This window comes from Mauremys mutica, chromosome 5 (assembly GCF_020497125.1).
Source record: "Mauremys mutica isolate MM-2020 ecotype Southern chromosome 5, ASM2049712v1, whole genome shotgun sequence".
NCBI classification, from domain to species: Eukaryota; Metazoa; Chordata; order Testudines; family Geoemydidae; genus Mauremys; species Mauremys mutica.
Genome location: NC_059076.1, coordinates 44,310,226 through 44,328,731, shown reverse-complemented (window position 1 = coordinate 44,328,731; position 18,506 = coordinate 44,310,226). Strand labels below are relative to the sequence as shown.

General features: G+C 41.0%; 1 protein-coding gene across 5 annotated transcripts in view; it reads left to right on the top strand.

The window, feature by feature from the left end:
* Positions 1-18,506, top strand: part of PRDM5 (PR/SET domain 5) — a 142,961-nt gene that overhangs the window by 113,955 nt on the left and 10,500 nt on the right. For all 5 annotated transcript variants that reach the window (XM_045019971.1, XM_045019970.1, XM_045019972.1 and 2 more), the window contains one exon: positions 13,003-13,107. In XM_045019971.1, coding sequence (XP_044875906.1) covers positions 13,003-13,107 — 105 coding nt within the window. The remainder of the gene's footprint in view (positions 1-13,002; positions 13,108-18,506) is intronic.

Here is an 18,506-nt window from a genome sequence, read left to right as displayed (position 1 = left end):
AGGCCAACTAGTTTTTCACATTTAGGCCACCACATTTGATACTGCCTTTGGTAGCTTTAGTTTAGAGGCTAAGACTGAGGTTTTTTTTTCTCTCTCTCTCTCTGTAACATTTAATTCATTTGGAGTTTTATTACTGACTTCAGTGCAAACAGGTTCAAGCCATGAATGAGCATGGAGGCTAAATAAACTCCCCATTGAGGAATTCCCTCCAAATCAGAGTTGCATTTTATTGGCAGGACAATGTGGGAAGGGCTATCTCCAGTGCTCTCATTTGGCAGAGAACTCAGGGTGATTCACTTGGTCTGCCAGGTGTTTCTTCCTTATCTGTCAGGTAAGGCTGTGTGGGTTCTCACAGACAATACGGCCTCGGTGTTCTATATCAACAAACAAGGATTAGCTTACTCCTTGGCTCTATGTCAGGAGGTGCTACAGGTGTGGAAATTCTAGTCCAACATGCAGTTCGTCTTGAGGTATCACTCCTTCCAGAGAACTGGAATACACTGACGGATCAACTCAGCAGGTCCTTTTCCTATTGCCATGAGTGGTCCCTCCACCTGGAAGTGATCAGTGACATCTTCCAGAGGTGGGGGACTCCCCAGTTGGACCTGTTCACCAAGAGGCATAACAGGAATGGCCTTTCTCCCTCCTGTTCATCACTACAATTCATCTTAGACTATCTAATCCACCTAAAGCATCTTTTGTCAATTAAAGGCCACCTCTGCCTTCCATCCTTCAGGGCGTGGTAGATCAGTCTTCTCCCATGAGGTGGCGATCAGGTTCTTGAAAGTATTGGAGAAGCTCTACCTGCAAGTTTGCAACCCGGTCCCCCACTGGGACTTGAACCTGGTGCTGACGAGACTCACTGGTCTCCTCTTCGAGGTGCTGGCTTCCTGTTCTCTGCTGCTTCTCTTGTGGAAAGTTTTCTTTCTGGTGGCGATCACTTTGACCAAAAGGGTCTCCGAGATTAAAATATTGCCATCAGAACCTCCTTATACGATGTTCTACAAGGACTATATACTGCTGTGCCCCCACCCAGCTTTCTTACCAAAGGTTGTGTCACAGTTCCACTAATCAGAACATCTTTCTACCAGTCTTCTTTCCTAAGCCTCATAAGACCCGACAAGCGCCGGCTGCATACCTTGGATGTTAGGCGGGTCCTGGCCTTCTACTTCGAAAGAACTAAATCTTTTCACAAGTCGACACAGCTCTTTGTAGTGGTAGCAGATGGAAAGGTCTGGTGGTCTCATCCCAGAGAATCTTGTCTTGGATAACCACCTACATCAGGTTCTGCTCCAAGCAGGTTAAGGTGCCACCCCTGACGATCATGAACGCCCATTCCATGAGGGCATAGGCTTCATCAGTGGCCTTCCTTGCTCAGGTTCCAATTCAGGACATTTGCAGAACTGCTACTTGGTCTTTGATTCATACCTTCACCTCCCACTATGCCATTACACAGCAGGCTTGGGATGATGCCAGCTTCATGTTACAGACTGCATGTCTGTGAACTGAGTCTACCTTCGGGGATACTGCTTGGGAGTCACCTAGCATGGAGTCATCATGATGAAGATGATGATGTTGATGGCTGGCTACCTTTCGTAACTGTTGTTCTTCAAGATGTGTTGCTCATGCCCTGCACTCCTACCCCTCTGTCAGAGTTGCCAGCAAGAAGGAACTGAGAGGGTGGGGGGCTGTCAGTGCCCCTTTATACCAGTGCATAAGCGCAGGACTGCAGGAAATGCTAGGACCGGCCCTACAGATACCACTAAGAGAAAAATCTCCAGTAGCCGTGTGCATGGGTGCGCACACACCTAGCTTGGAATGGACATGAGCAACATGTCTAAAAGAACAACAGTTACAAAAGGTAGGTAACTGTTTTTTCTGTTTATATTTTCCCATTGGCGAGACATGAGTGAGTTCCCAAACATCTGTCCTCTTGAAGATGATGCTTTTGCAAGAACTGTGGTTGCTGTATGTGAAATCTCTTTGTTTGCCTACAGGAGATAGAAGGTATGAATATCACAGGGCCTACATTTTCACACCTTTTATTTTCTGGAGTTGACTGATGACTTTTTTCCCAAGTAGAGGGAAAATATATTTTGAAGTAGGTGTTGCTCTTCTTTTAAGGATAGATCAACATCTGTTCACCTTTTGTCATGATTGTTTAAATAAAGCCTCTTTTCACTGAATCTCAGGGACAGAAATTATTTCAGGTTATATAGAACTTCTTTGCAGTGGATTGCCATAAACAGGCAGAGATACTGTGAAATACAAGAAGTGAATGTGATGATAATAAAACCAAGCTACTGTATATACTAGAGCTGGTCAGGATTTTTTTTTTTGTGAGAAAAATGTCAACATTAATTTTTTTTCATTTTTATCAAATATTCTTTTTAAATGTTCAGTTTTTTGTTTAAAACTGAAAAATTTCACATTTCAGTTACTGAAAACCCCAAAACGTTTTTGGTTTTCAATTGTGAATAAAAAAAATAGAATAAAAACCGACATGTTTTGTGAAAATGTCTGTTTTGCTATAAAAACCATGTTCCATCGAATACTTGTTAAATGGAAATTTTTCAGTCAGCTTTATTACATACACAATACAGTACACGTAAATTGAAAGATAGATTTCTCCTGCTAAATTTTGGCAGCAGCAGATACTATTATTAATTTAATAGTAGAAAACATGCTATTCATAATCTAATGTTCTCTTGTCTATGAATCTTAGAATAATTTAAATCGCAAAAGCTTAATATTTCTGTCTGGCCAGTCCAAGCATTAGGAACTCCTATCCGTATTTGATCCAAGTGCCTATTTCCTGAATAAACATTACACTGATAATTGTATACATGTTGGACACTTTAAATAGACCTCTGTCTGTGAAGGAGACATTTGCTCTGATTTCTAAGCAATCTCCAATGGTTGAAAAGACATTTTTAGTTCTTTCAGATTTTTCATGTTAGTACAAAACTTGACCTCATTAACTCCATACCATCTGTGATCTAGGTGACTTATCCTCTCTTCTCAACAGGGGATGTTACGCTGGTGGAGGGGACCTAACAAAATATTGCCAATGTTTTTTTGAGACATAAATCAGTTTAATACCTTCTGTAAGACTAAAATGTAACTGTATAAAAATCAGCTTGATAAGCGGCCCTTGTTGCAGCAGACATGATTCTGCCTTTACCCCCTCTCTCCCTCAAATCCTTCATTAAAAGGAAAGTTGGTCCTTAAAAAAAAAATAGACAAATGCATTCTGTGTTACCATTTGATTGGTAGTAAAATTATCCTTAGTCCCTTTTTACTTGTTAAAAAATAAAAACAAAAACACCCTGTCACTGCCACTGGAATCCACAGAGGTTCAAAAGTCTGTTGCCACAGCTGCTAAACTAATAGATTTTCTTGTAAAGAACTACCCAATAACCATGCCACTCTGCATCATCTGGTAATGTCTACAGGGGGTTTCTAGACCTTCTCAGGACTCTGTAAGATTTTCATTGCTTATTCATTCATTGTCTGCTTAACTGTGAAGTAGTTTGCTGTTAGCTGTTTTATTATGATAATTTACACATTATTAAATACATCTTTGAATGCAGATAGTATCTCATACAGGCAGCTCAGGGTGTTTTACCAACAAGGGAAAAGAAAATGCCTTTGTTTAATAATAAAGCATTAAAAAAAAATCAGAACATACTATTTAAAGGCTGCTCTATCACAAAATTGATTTTTTTTTTTTTAAAAATACAATCACTTTCATAAAGCCCAGGCTCATAGTTTTTTCTCTAAATGTGTTTCTTCCATTGTGAGTGAATATGCGTTTTTGCAAAAGCACAACTGTACACCACATTTGCACAGGACTTTGGAGATGATTGAGGCTCAGGCTTACACCACCCACATATCATCAAACAACTACAACCCATACTAGATGGGGATCACACTCTGAAAAAAAAAATCATCCCTGAACCCCCTCTTCTGGCCTTCAAATAACCCACCAGCCTCTCCAAGCTCATAATCAGAAGCAAGCTCCCCACAGACCAGGACACACCAACTCAAAGTGGAACCAGACCCTGCCAGAACAACAGATGGAAAACCTGCAGACATATCTCCACTGCTACAATGATTAACATCCACCACGAAACACCTTTCAAGATCCATGGATCCTACAACATGTTACCTCATCACAACATGTGGTGTACCTCCATCCGGAGCACTAAGTGCCCCAGTAGCAACTAGGTGGGTGAAACCAGCCAAAGACTATGCACAGGAAAATGATAAGACAAAAACATCATGTCACAGGTGGGTGAACACTTTTCATAAAGCAATCACTCATCTGACCTATCAGCCCTCATCCTCAAAGAAACAACACTTTCAAAAGAGAATCATGGGAGCTTAAATTCATAACTCTGGTAGACACTAAAAACCATGGCCTGAATGGATTTATGACTTACTACAACAATCTGTTATCCACTAACAACCTTCCCAACTGCTGTCCCCCATCCTCTTTCCTTGCCTCCTTATGACTGGAGGGGTATTAACGGGCCACTTCACTGTGGCCTCTTGAAATATGTGTTAACTACTTATGCTAAGCATTCTGTTAAGATCCTGTATTCAGCAAGTGACACTTTGAGTTAGTTTCCCAGACCTGAAGAAGAACTCTGTGTAAGCTTGAAAGCTTTCTCTCTCTCTCCAACAGAAGTTGGTCCAAAAAAAGGTATTACCTCGCCAACTTTGTCTCTCTAACCAGCCACATCTTACATAAATGTATTGGAACCCAGAATCAAACTTACTTTTACCTAACCACATACTGTTTTGCCCCTGGCCTTGACAACTTTATACCCTTACACTGGTCTAAATTACATTAGTGTGAGCAATTTTACTGCACAAGGTTTAGAAAAGTGGAGATTTGGCTTTAAATTGTGGTTTGTGTCTTTGTACAGCCATTTTACACTCAGTTGGCACAGATGTGCGAACCTGGGCATGTGTGGCCTATACAAGAAAGGGGTGCATGTGGTGGATGGGGAAGTGAGTGTAGAGAGAGGTTTGGGAGTTGGTGGTGATCAGGATTAACTGCTGAAGTCAATGGAGAGACACTGGTTTGAAATCAATGTAACTAGAAAGATTAGGTCCTAGATATCTCTGGTATGGTTTATATGCTGCTTATGTGAATTGTACTTGCCACCTTGTGTATGAAATGTATTCTTATCTCAGTCTAATTTATTTGAGTTTTGAGAGGGTTTCTGGAAAAACAAGCATCAATCTAGCATCACTTTCTTGTCTTTACTGAAGAGCTAATATTTTAATGTTCATTTTGCTAAACAATTCCAAGTTCCTAGGAGGATTTAGAAAATTATTTGGAGACATTCACACAAAACCACAGCCATGCTTTACTTGTTTATTACCTAAACAACACAATAGGTATTAGCTTGGTAGTTTTACCATCAAAATGCAAGAACAAGCAACCATATATGTTAATTTGTATATGGTATATGTTTTCTGTAAGAAAGACATAAGCACCCATATCAGCAAATATTTCTAATTTTGTGCATTTTCATCCATCATGGTTGTAAGAGACTGGACACACATATTGTATCTATTTGATAAATATGACATAAGGGAGGTAGTTTTAGGTATTCATGCACAGCTTTGAGCTGTAATCTAATAAAAGACATTAATGCAGTTGCTTAGAAGTCAGGGTCATGACCCATGATTCCTTAATTCAAAGACAAAGAAGATTTGCAATTTTGAGACCAGCAATCTTGAGGCATCTGTCTATCAGATCTATCAGTTCAAATACTAAATGTCTCTAAGTGTTTACTTTTATAAGGCCAAGATTTTCAAAAACAGGAGCCTAAAGTTAGACTGCTAAATCCCATAGCTAGGCCTCTACCTGTTTTTTCAGAAAAGGCCGAGCCTCCAATCGGGCTCCCATTGGCCTCTTTATGTTTTGGAAGAAGAAAGGTTTTAAATCCTGGTTTTTTACCATAGATGTTTCTATTTATGCCTATATACTTGAAACGTGTAATACTAAATCACTTTGATGTTAATTACATTGTGACTGTCTCATCTCTTATTTATCTAATCAGTACAAAAATACATAACTTTGCTGCCATTGTTGCTGTAGCTTGGGATCATGCAGCGTTTAGACAATCTGGATTTATAAAGCTAGCAATCCTAGACTCAAGTGAAGTCCGATTTGTTATCTTCCCAGTGACCTTCTGTTTGTTAATAGTTAGCAATGTTTTCCTTTGCTTTATGCTCTAAATCTTTCCATCTTTCTTTTAATTTCTTCACTGTCTCCATTGTTCTTTCCAATGACACTTATTTTCTGTCCAACTTGTTGCTAGTTTTTAATCTTTATTTTTTCCTGCAGATTTTCTAGAGGGGAGGTTGCATCAGGCACTATCTTCTTTCTCCACATTACAAATTTTCTCTTCTCCAAGTATCAGTTTCTTGTAATAGAAACTTGGTTAGGTTTTTTTTCTATAGTGTGATTGGTTTTGTTTTGAAAAAGCAGTTATTTATAATGTGAGGTCATCCTCCAAGACAGAAAAGTTGTTCTTCAAGTGCTTGCTCATGTCAGTTCCATTCTGTGTGTGTGTGTGTCTGTGTGTGTGTGTGTGTGTGTGTGTGTGTGTGTGTCCACATACACAGTTGTCGGAGACTTTTGCCTTAGTGGTATCTGTAGGGTCAGCTGTGGCTGCCCCTCGAGTTCCGCACTAATGGGTCAGCATATCAGGTACCGCCAGTTCTGTGCCCTCTCAGTTCCTTCTTACCGCCAAAAGTGGTTGGTCTGAGTGCCTTTCTCCCTTGCCTTGCAAGTGATCAGCAGTTCTTTCCCTTTCGACTTCATGTTCCAGCTGTAAATAGTTCTGTTTATTGTAGGTTAGTTAGTTAGTTAGTTAGCTGTGAAGTACTGTAGTTAGTCAGTTAGGGGATGCCCCGTCTCCGAGTTTTACACCCTTCGCTGACTGTAACAGGCCTATGCGTGGCATGGCAGCTGTCTGAAGTGCCAGGGGGATCCCACGTTAAAAAAAAAAAAAGTGTTGCATCTGTGAGAAGTTTCATCCTAGGACACAGAAAGAATACGACATTCACTTGAGGGTCCGCCACAGGAAGACCGCTCTTTGCCCAGCCTCGGAGCTGGCCTGGCCGGACGCAACGCCAGCACTTTGGCCTCGGTGCGTAGCTCGCCCCTGGCACTGGGCTCTGCCCGGCACCGATCCCCCTTCGTTAGTGCCCAAGAAGAAGCCTAAGAAGCGGGACCTAGCACCAAGCAAGATAGACCAAGGGGCATTGGGTAAAGGACCCTGTTTGGGCCGCCTGTCCACACCAGAGCTGCAAGGTGGCACATCCCCGAGGGGACCTCCTACCCCCCTAAGGGATCCACCGACTTTGGGAAGCAGTAGGGGATCCAGACTGATGGCAGAGTCAATGCCTTCCCAGTTCCCAGAGAGCAGAGGACTCTCCCACTGCAGCCAGCACTGCGTGCAGCGATGGACCTGGCAAAGGCTCCCTACAAGGGCAAGCCAGCCGTGAAAGCCTCCCAGAAGGTGAGTGAATGCTGCCGGTCTACAGAGCTGAGGCAGAGCCATTTATCGCTGTGCTCCCAGTCTCCGCATCAGCCCATGTCACCAGTTCACCGCCACAGAGCACCAGCACCGTGCTCCCGGTCTCCACCCTCATACTGGGCCTCACCCAGAGGGAATCGTCAGTCGCTGTATAGTTGGCACTGGTCATCTTCACGCCGACCCTCTCCACACCGATGATCACCGTCACCTAGACGCTCCCCAGCACGGTGCTGCTCCCCCTACTCCCAGCACTGGTCTGACTATTTGAGGCACAGGTCACCCATGGTGACGGTTAGCTGCCAGACTCAGGCGTCAACCGCCCTGCCCTGTTCACTGGAGGAGGGTTCCTCTGGCACAGGGAGGGAGTTCAGCCCCTCTCTGAGACCGCATCGTAGCATCTAGGCTCCTGAGGTTACATCAACCTCGGCAGTGCTGGTTATGCCAATGCCTGTCTCACCAATCGTCGGTCGCCACATCAGACAGACTCCAAACAGCACTGATGGCACTGGGCTTGGGCTCGGTGCACAAAGCGTTAGCTGACACTGAGGTGGAGGGACAGGTGCCCACCCTGAGGCCCCCTTCCCCTGCGGGGAATGATGCCCTGGGCCGTCTCCCAGTGGTTCAGTCCTCGTCTCCAGACGAGGCTGTGACGGGGTCCTTCTGCGCTAGCCCACCAGATGACTTTAAGGAGCACCAAGCCCTGTTACAAAGGGTGGCCACTAACTTAGGCCTAGAGGCAGAATTGATGGCGGAGCAATCAGACACTTTGTTCAATGTGCACTCCATACCCACCCCTGCATATGTCGCGCTTCTAGTGCACGAAGGGGTCCTAAAGATTGCCAAAGCCCTCTGGCAAACCCCGTCCTCAGTCGCACCCACTTCCAAGAGGGCTAATAAAATGTATTTCTTCCCCCACCAGGGGTTTCAAATACTTATACACTGACCCACCCCCTGGGTCATTGGTTGTGTCGGTGGCCAATGAGAAGGAAAAGCAAGGGCATTCTAGTTCCATCCCCAAAAATTAGGAGGCCAAGAGACCGGACCTTTTTGGGTCTTGTGTCCATTTATCCTTTTACGTAGGGACTGTCTAGTTTGGCCGATGTACATAGCAGAGTGGCATTGCTGGCACACGATGGCGTATATAACGTTGCTGGACGTGCAGGTGAATGAACCAGTGATGTTGTAGCTGATCTTAGAAGGCAGGCCAGTCCTTGCCCACAGACAACCCTCCAACCTTAAGCATATTCTCACCAGCAGCCACACACGGCACCATAACAACTCTTACTCAGGAACCAATCCGTGCAACGAACCTCGATGCCAACTCTGCCCACATATCTACACCAGCGACACCATCACAGGACCTAACCAGATCAGCTACAACATCATTGGTTCATTCATCTGCACGTCCACCAATGTAATATATGCCATCATGTGCCAGCAATGCCCCTCTGCTATGTACATCGGCCAAACTGGACAGTCCCTACATAAAAGGATAAATGGACACAAGTCAGATATTAGGAATGGCAATATACAAAAACCTGTAGGAGAACACTTCAATCTCCCTGGACACACAATAGCAGATGTAAAGGTAGCCATCTTACAGCAAAAAAAACTTCAGGACCAGACTTCAAAGAGAAACTGCTGAGCTTCAGTTTCTTTGCAAATTTGACACCATCAGCTCAGGATTAAACAAAGACTGTGAATGGCTTGCCAACTACAAAAGCAGTTTCTCCTCCCTTGGTGTTCACACCTCAACTGCTAGAAGAGGGCCTCATCCTCCCTGATTGAACTAACCTCGTTATCTCCAGACTGATTCTTGCCTGCATATTTATAACTGCCTCTGGAAATTTCCATTACATGCGTCTGATGAAGTGGGCATTCACCCACAAAAGCTTATGCTCCAATACATCTGTTAGTCTTTAAGGTGCCGAAAGGACTCTTTGTTGCTTTTTATGGTTGTGAGTTCATCCCATTGCTATGTCGCCTGGGTGTGGAGCCCTAATTTCCTAGAGAAGTTCTTGCCCTTTTCTCCCCCAAACAGCCCAGCCACTCCTATTGCCCTTGAGCACCTGTAAAATGGGCAGGAGAAGCTGTGATGGCATCAACACTCCACTGACTGGGAACTAGGTAGGTTTCTTGCACGGACAGAGAGGCAACAAGTAAAGCAGGTAGAATTTACACTAAGGAATGTTTTGGCACATCAGTGATTGCCATGGAGCATTTATAGGCCACACAGATGTATAGACTGTTTACTGTGTTTTGTTTTGAGTTTTCTATGGAGGAATTCATTTTCAGAGAGTTTACAGAAAATGTGGTTTCCATTAACCACAATGCAAAACCAATTAAGGGTGTGTTATGGAAACCTGCTTTTCATATGGTTTATCCATAAGCTTCCCCCAAAATTACAGGACCTAGTCTGTGAAGTCTCTACTAAGTCCGGCAAAATTCCCATTGACGTAAGAGCTTCAGACTGGACAGACATTTTTTTTTCAAGTTCATTGTTTGTGAGGAAATGGGTATGTTTTCTTGTATGTTGAAAAATCATGCAAGCCACAAAAGTAAGATAATGATTTTAAAAAGCCACAAACCACATACACTATGTGTGAAAGCTCTATCCTGCACAGCACACACATCCATCAGAATCTAGTCACTGGTTGCACAGACTGAGCTACTAGCAGGATTTGTGCTGTATGCCACATTGTGATTTGTTTTCTCTCTTAATTTATGTGATTTGAATATTAAAATCCTGGAGAAGTATTTCTCAGTAAGTGTAAAACTTGTTACATGCTTGAAGTTAAGCATGTACTCTGGTGCTTTGCTGGTTGGGGCCAGACTGCTCAGCACCTGGCCGGAATACACTATACAAATAAGCCATCTATTGCCTGCATACTAGAGGTAGGGATTCAACAGCTGGAGGGGCTTCAGTTACCCCTGTGACTCCATCACCTAAGCTTGGAGGATTGATTCTTTCCCTCACTTCCCTGGGTCTGAGTGTATCTCCCAAAATGAACTAATGCTGTATGATTTGTTAAACCAAACTCTACAACACTTTCTCCTCCTTAGCTGCCAGTCTCCACTCTGGAAAATATTTGGACAGAAACATTATCTAAATCTCTATGAACTGCACAGGCACTTACATTACTTATAGCATTAGTAGTTTCACACTCCCTCTGGGCACACGTACAGATTGCTAAGCAGGCTGATTTATTCTCCTGGACTCCATTTACTTTTTAAATAGTTGTACTTAGTTTTAAAATTCAGTGTAAGTTCCTAAATAAATGCCATGTGCTATATAAATATACATTTATCTCAGTGTACTTATGTGAGGGAAGATGTCTATTTAGGTCTGTGTATTGATGTGAGGGAAGACGTCTGTTTAGGTCTGTGTATTGTTTTGGTTTTTTGGAGGGGAGAACAGATGTGTTTGTTTGTGGACGCATGCGCAAAGACCATAAGCTCCTGAGACACTGCAAGACTGCATGATAAAGGATTGAGAAAATGTGGCGAATTTGCCATTTTATTTCAGGAAAAAAGTGTATCCATTGGATATATTTTGATAATCTCTATTTTTTAATTAAGTACCAATACTACACTCTGATTTTTTTGGAGTTGTTTTTAAAAAGAGGCAAAGCTTCATTACATAGTTTTCAAATTGTCACTGAATTCTTGTTGTTCTTCCAAAACAATGCATTTTAACCACAGATGATTCTCAGGGGACAAAGAAAACATTGCAGAACAGGCTTATGTCAGAACTACTCTACCTTTTCTCACTAGGCTATTTAAACGTTTAAAGTGACAGGTCTTTAACATGTTTCTTCAATGCTCTTTAAGGACAAATTCCGTGCTTGATGTTGTGGGCCAGCACAAGACCCACCATATCTCTTTTAACCTTAAACAGCAGCTGCACAGAGGGACTGTAGGCAGAGCAGTCATCCTGGATGCTTGTGTAACAACCATGTTGTAATCAGATCTCCTGATTCTGTTACAGTTGTAGTGTAGATGGGTCATTGTAACATAGCTGTTAAAGTATAAACAAAAGATAAACCAAGAGTCTCATAAAATACCTTGGTAACTTTCCAGAAATGACTCACTTAAACCAAATAGGGTGAAATCCTACTCCTATAGAACTCAATAGCAAAACTCCCATTGATTTCAATGGGACCAAAACGTCACCCCCAATCTCTTAATATAGAAGGCCTGATTCTGTACTCCATTACAATAGCTTTCTGCCACTGATTTCTGTGGAACTGTACAACTGGAGTAACAGCGTGATGAATGAGGCCTAGAAAGTGTCCCCAGTCAAACTTTGAGTTTGTCAGAGACTGAATACTTGAGTAGTGTTTAAGTGACTTTTCCTACTCTTTAAATGCCACTTTGCATATCGCACAACTTCAGCTATGAAGTCACATCAATGACTTTGTATTACTGGGTTACATAGAATTTGTATTCACTTCCCACTTACTGATGTTTTATCATTTACTTTATTGTTGTTTTAATCCAGAAAACAAAATCTGATAGTTTTGTTTTCTCAAATAAATGCACAAATTTTGAAATTGAAACAATATGAAATTTTGGGCCAAACAAAAACCTCGCATGAAAGTGAATGACTAGCAGTAAGTTGACTTTGAAAGGCCCTTTGTGTATTTAAAGCATTAAAAATGACCATTGACTGTAAGTGCAGTGCTATTTTTATTCATTCAGTCACTTATTTTTTCTGTCATGCTTTTGGACTACTGTTAATGAAGAAGGATTTATGTCTTCCCATATAAGGTCTTTGATTAAGTTAAGTTTGGGAAGGTTGTAAAGGGTTTGGAAGAAGAAAATCGCTATATAAGCAGTTCTTGATATATGTTCTTGAAATGATTTAATCCCATTAGATTATTGCAACTGTTACAAATAATCGTGGGCTACAGTAGCCACTAACTGATCGTTCCAGTGACAATACAGCTGAGTTGGTGATTCTGTATTTTATTGGGAGATCTTGTGATGAATAAGTGATTAGTCTTCTGTCACCAACTTTTTAAGAGGGTTCCCCCCCCCTCCCACTACCTACTCTCCAGAAAAACATGGATGGAAATCCTGAGAGTCTAATAGATAACTCACTTGTCTTTATGCTTTAACCTTTCATAGAGGGGAAAGGAAAGTACATTGGGATTTTGTTTTTGTACCTTTCACATTATGAAAAACAGACCCCCAGAACTGCTGTGTTTGAAAGACTAAAACAGATAATTAATTCATAATGGGTGTTGAAGTGGAAACTGTCAGGCCACAGCTTTCCCAGCTTTCACTTAATCATTTGAAACTCGTTTTCTGTTGTTTTCACTGACTGCAATCCCTTAGAGAGAATATAAAACTTGCACCATCCAGCATGGAATTCCACTTAATGCCTTGTGCTCTGTGTAAACTCACTTTCACTCACTGTTGTCATTGCATACAGGAAAAGCCATACCAGTGCTCTGAGTGCAACAAGGCTTTCAGTCAGAAGCGGGGTCTGGATGAGCACATGAGAACCCATACTGGAGAGAAACCGTTCCAGTGTGATGTGAGTTGAGCTTTCCCTTTTTCTTCTTGACTTCAACCCAGGAGTCAGACTTTATTTTCCATAAGAGTATTGGCCTATATGTATTTTCACTTTACAGTTACATGCAACAGCATAAACTTACACTGTTTTATGGTCTTCGATTGCTTAACTAATGAGATATCATTGAAGTAATTTTATGTAGCCTCTTGTGTTTCCAAGAGCATCACTGCACACATTTTTTTAATGGTTTATATCCCTAAAGAGTTGTTTGCACCATTCTTAATGTAATTTGGATGTTGTGCAGTGCAAATTCATTACCATTTGAGGCATACCTTTTGTTCATTTATAAGGCCTTGACAAGTTAATAGCTGGAGATTAGCCTGGATGGGAATATCATTTACTATATTACAGTAGAATCTGAATGTCTATAATATATATTTTCCATATAATGGTCGTAATGTTGCTGAATAACCGGAATGCAAATTCAGAATTTCCAGTTTCTCCTAATCAAAATCTGAATTGAAACTGATAGTACTTTGGCACATGGTCACCTTGTTAAATGGTCTCTAAAAGTTGTGCGTCTTGGGTAATGGCTGGAATGCAGTTATATATTTTTATAATATATCACTAGCATGCTCTTTGCGATCTGTAACGTCCCACCTCATAAATGGTGTAGAGTCCCTGTGCATGGAGTTTGCAGATGAGAGTGCTGTATCGCTCAACTTTTGAAAATTGATAGCCATCTAAATGGTTGGAAAGATGACCATTGGTTGGTTTGGAAAGGTTTTAGGCAGAAGTACTAAGTGCCAGAATAAAATTTGTTACTCAGTGGTTTTAAAAAAGTACATGACATTGATTCTGTGTTTTTCATCCTTTTGTGAATAGTTCACAAACAGACCATGACTTTTACAAATGTATTCCTTATTCTAAAGTGCTCAACAAATAGTTTGTGAACAAGTTTCAGACAACTCAGAACTAGATATGTGAGCTGTGTGATAGCTCACTTAAGAGCTTCTCTACATGGTGCATTAGTCCACACCAGAGGAGTGCTGTGTACTAACTGGCCTGTGTGGAGCCTACTGGTGTGCACTCAGAATTCTCTAGCACATGTTAACATAGTCCCATTTCAAACACTACTACCGTAATGCATGCTAGGGAACTTTGAGTGCACACCAGCACGGTCCACGTGGGCCAGTTAATGTGCAACATGCTAGTGCAGACTAGAATTTACACCCTTCTGGAGTGGACTAAAGCATTGTGTCGACAAGCCCTCAGTTACAAGGCTCTGTTTACTGATTAGAATGATCTGGCCTTTACAAAGTACTTCTGATTTCCTTTCATCAGTAAATAAATACACTTTGTTTCTTGATTAAAAGGCTTTCCACTACCATGCCTGAAATAAACTTTCCATAAACTTTGGCAGTGATGGGTGCTTGGGACAGAGCCTCGCTCTCTGGCTGACAACTCCAAAATAGATGAGTTAGGCCCCATCAAGCTGAAGATTCCCCTCAGGCCCCAAAGAGTGAGTGAGTTGGAGAAAGGGAAGAAACCCTCCAACAGTATCAATAGGTGTTTGAGGGCTTCACTATCTCTGGCTAGCAGTCAGGAACCAGCAGCACTCCCAACTTCTGAGCCCCTTCTTCAGTCATGGTGAGGTAGGAGAGCACCCCACCAATGATCACAGGGCTTTAAATAAAAGTTGTTGGGAGTTTCTCACCCTAAACACCTTGACTCGGCAATGCATATGGGTTATTTCAGGGTTAAAGTAAGGATAACTCCCATGGGGATGTACAGAACCTGTGTGGAGAGAGGATTTGTGGTACCTAGAAATAAGGAGCTCATTAACATGAGCTTTAACTCATAGCCACTCCTCAGCTCCCTGATGTGACTATTTCCTCCATTTTTAGCCCTGATTTGGGCAGGTCTTGTCCTTTGTATGTGCTGGCCCAGTGCAGAGTCAGCACGTGGGACTTGCTGGGGTTTGTGTGCTCAGAAGACTGTGTATTTTGGTCTGGATGAGACTATTATTCTGTAAGCCAAAATCCTTATAGAATTGTGGAAAATTATAAGAGCCATGATGTTCACTAACCAATTTGAAACCATAGTATGATCTTATTAAATATACAGAAACAGAAGTGAGTCCAGCAAGTGAAAGATCAATCGTTTTCCAAATGACTCCGTTAGAATCAATCCCAGTTTCATATTGAGTGCAAAAATGTTTTCTGGGCCACCGCAATTTGCATTAACAGCAACATCTCAAATAGTGCACACATCTACAGATATTTAATCCCTCTTACTGGCTCATACAATATTCTGTTGGAGCAATCCTACTCCAGTTTATATCGGATTTCCTTAATTTAGAGTCATTGTCAATGCTTTCTACAGCTTTCGGATTGCTGTACTTCATCTCAATTTTTTCAGCCAACTTGCAGTGTCTGTGTAATTTTCCTATAGTGGCTGAGGCTAATGTCATCATCCATAATTATATGCTTGGCCTGCACACACCTTTAAAAATATCTATTTGCGGAACCTTTTTGGAGTATTACGTACCTATGTGGTGGTAGAAGCAAAATGGAAAAATTCAGTCATGCTCCAGCAGCCCTCTATATTTGCCTGATTAGTCAGAGAGAATAGTGTCTTCTCTAGCTTTAAAAAATAAATAAATACATAAAAATAAAAATTAAACTAAAACTTAATCCATTCAAAACAGGCTTTCTGTAAAGGGATTTTTTTTTTTTACTCATCCATCTCCTTTCTTTTCCCATAAGATTTTTTTCACTCTCTATTCTAAAAAATAAATTACTGCCCCATCTATGCAAATTACGCTTCATTGACATTCTCTTATCAGCTCCACACTTCTAGCAGATGCTACGTTTCCTCAGGTGGTATTACCCACAAAGAAGCTTCCATATTAGAGTGGTTCAGACATTACTCAGTTACGCATCATTATCTACCACTGAGTGCAGAATTAGAGTGGATAGAGAGTTTTCCTTCCAATTGGAGTCCCAGCTGAAGACGTTACAAACATAGAAACCAAACACTAGCATTGGTTAATCTAGTCCAGTGTCTTGTCTCACATGCAGTCTAGTACCAGAGTCGTTAAAGGAAGGTGTAAAAAGCCCAAAAGTGAATAATCTGCCCATAGAAGTTTCTTCCTGACTCCCATCAGTTATGGGTTAGTTTATGCACTGAAGCATGCAAATTTATATTATTTGTGATTTTTTTTAGTTCTAAGGTAATAGTAGATATTCTCATTAGCTGGTAAAAAAAAAAAATTCCTACAAAGCTCTTGACCTCAAAGACATCTTGAGTCAATGAGTTCCACAGGTTAATTAGCCATTTTGTTTTTTGGTTTTTTTTTTAAATCCTTTGATCAGTTTTAAATGTCTTGCCATTCACTTTTAATTAATGTCCCCTTGTCGTCCTTTTGTTATAGGAAAGGGTTAATAGGAGTGCATGATTTTACTGTATATCATTCATTATTTTATATACATCTATCGTGTCCCCTCTTATTCTTCTTTATCTGTGAGCTAAATGGTGTCATTTTTTTCAGTCTGTCCTCATGAAGACTCTCCATGTCACTAATCATAGGTCCTGCTATTCTCTGGACTCCTTTTTTTGATGTATGTTTTAGAGACAGTAAAGCATCCAGGATAGAGTAACAAACGCTCATTAAGTCCTTTTTATACTGTGATTTCATGTATGCAGGGATAAGAATTGAGATGTCGTATAGGGCTAGTTCTGGCAAATCCTTACTTAGGAGGGTAGTCCAGTAGAGCTACAATAGTTGCAGTGATCAGGCCAGTAAAGAATCATTTTAAGGTACAAGAAATTTAGTTTCTTTCAGTGACCGTTCTATTTACCAATTCAAGCGTATATGTGATCATATTGAGGGGGGGAAAAAAAAGTCTTTTAATGAATGACTGATTTTTCTTACCTGGTATCAAGAGCAGTCATAATGACTATTCAGTGCCTTTTAAATAACCCCCTTATTCTAGGTGTCAAGCTTTGCCATTGTTAATACTAATGACTTTAGCATTTAGCACCAGGAAATGCCTCTAGTGCCAAAGGGTTAAACAAGATCAGGTTTCATCTGTTGAAGTAAAGCATTTTTATTAGCCTCATGAAAAGGCTTCACTTGCCCCTAACAGAAATAATTGATGCACCTTTACCTTTGAAAATGCTCCTTGGGTGTAAATATTCTTTGCCTTCTGGAACCAGAAATAAAAACAGCAGCTTCTCATCTCCCCCTCCCCCCCCCCACACCCCGGAGCAAATTTGATGGATGTTATAGTATTAGGCTTTAGTGAGTCAAAGTAATCCATGCACTACTTTTGATTAGTATATTATATTTATTTTGAAATCTGCTTAGTTTTTAATCAAAAATATTGTCAAGGTTTTTGTTTTAATTAGTTCACCTTCATAAGGGTAACGGTTCAAAGTTGAATCCTGCACAGATCTCATTAATATTAGTGGAAATCAGCTTCCCACATACTACAGTGAAAATCTTAGCATATCATCTATAAAAAAGGTGGACTAAACTGGAATTGAGATTGTTTTAAATGATATCTGTCCTCTGAAAATACACATGTTTTTATTAAAAAGACAAATGAACCACAGTTGCTTTTATAAGCAACAGATGCTTGTTTAGGAGCAAGAAGGGCATGCATTGCCTATCTGGTTTATTTCAGGTATGGTACAATCTCTTCACACTGTTCTTTCAGTTGACCCTAAACATACCTTTGCGTGTTGACTATCACCATCTTCCACACTAAAACTGTTGATCATTGTAATGAGATTCAATGTTCAAGTGAGCATATAGTAGGACTTTGTAAATCAATAAAATGTAACAGGTTAATTACAAAATTGAGATGAAAAGCAAACTCTTTAAAATAATTTTACAGTTACACAGAAAGCATCACAAGAAGGATCATATATTCAAGTAATGATTGTTATACTGTCTGGTCTCTGTTCCTTTCCAAAAAGATGATAATTAAAACGGTTTAAGGGCTTGAAGCAAAGCCTGTAACATGTAATGCTAGATCCCGTCATTGTATGGCCACTGAAAATGAAATAATGTGTCCTTAATACAAACCCGGAAATCTTGGACGCCCCATCATCTCGCGCATTGGCACTCTCACTGAAGGACTGTCTGGATATGTGGACTCTTTACTCAGACCCTATGCCGCCAGCACTCCCAGCTATCTCCGTGACACCACTGATTTCCTGAGGAAACTACAATGCATTGGTGACCTTCCAGAAAACACCATCCTAGCCACCATGGATGTAGAGGCTCGCTACACAAACATCCCACATACTGATGGAATACAAGCTGTCAGGAACAGTATCCCTGATGATGCCACAGCACAACTGGTTGCTGAGCTCTGTGCCTTTATCCTCACACACAACTATTTCAAATT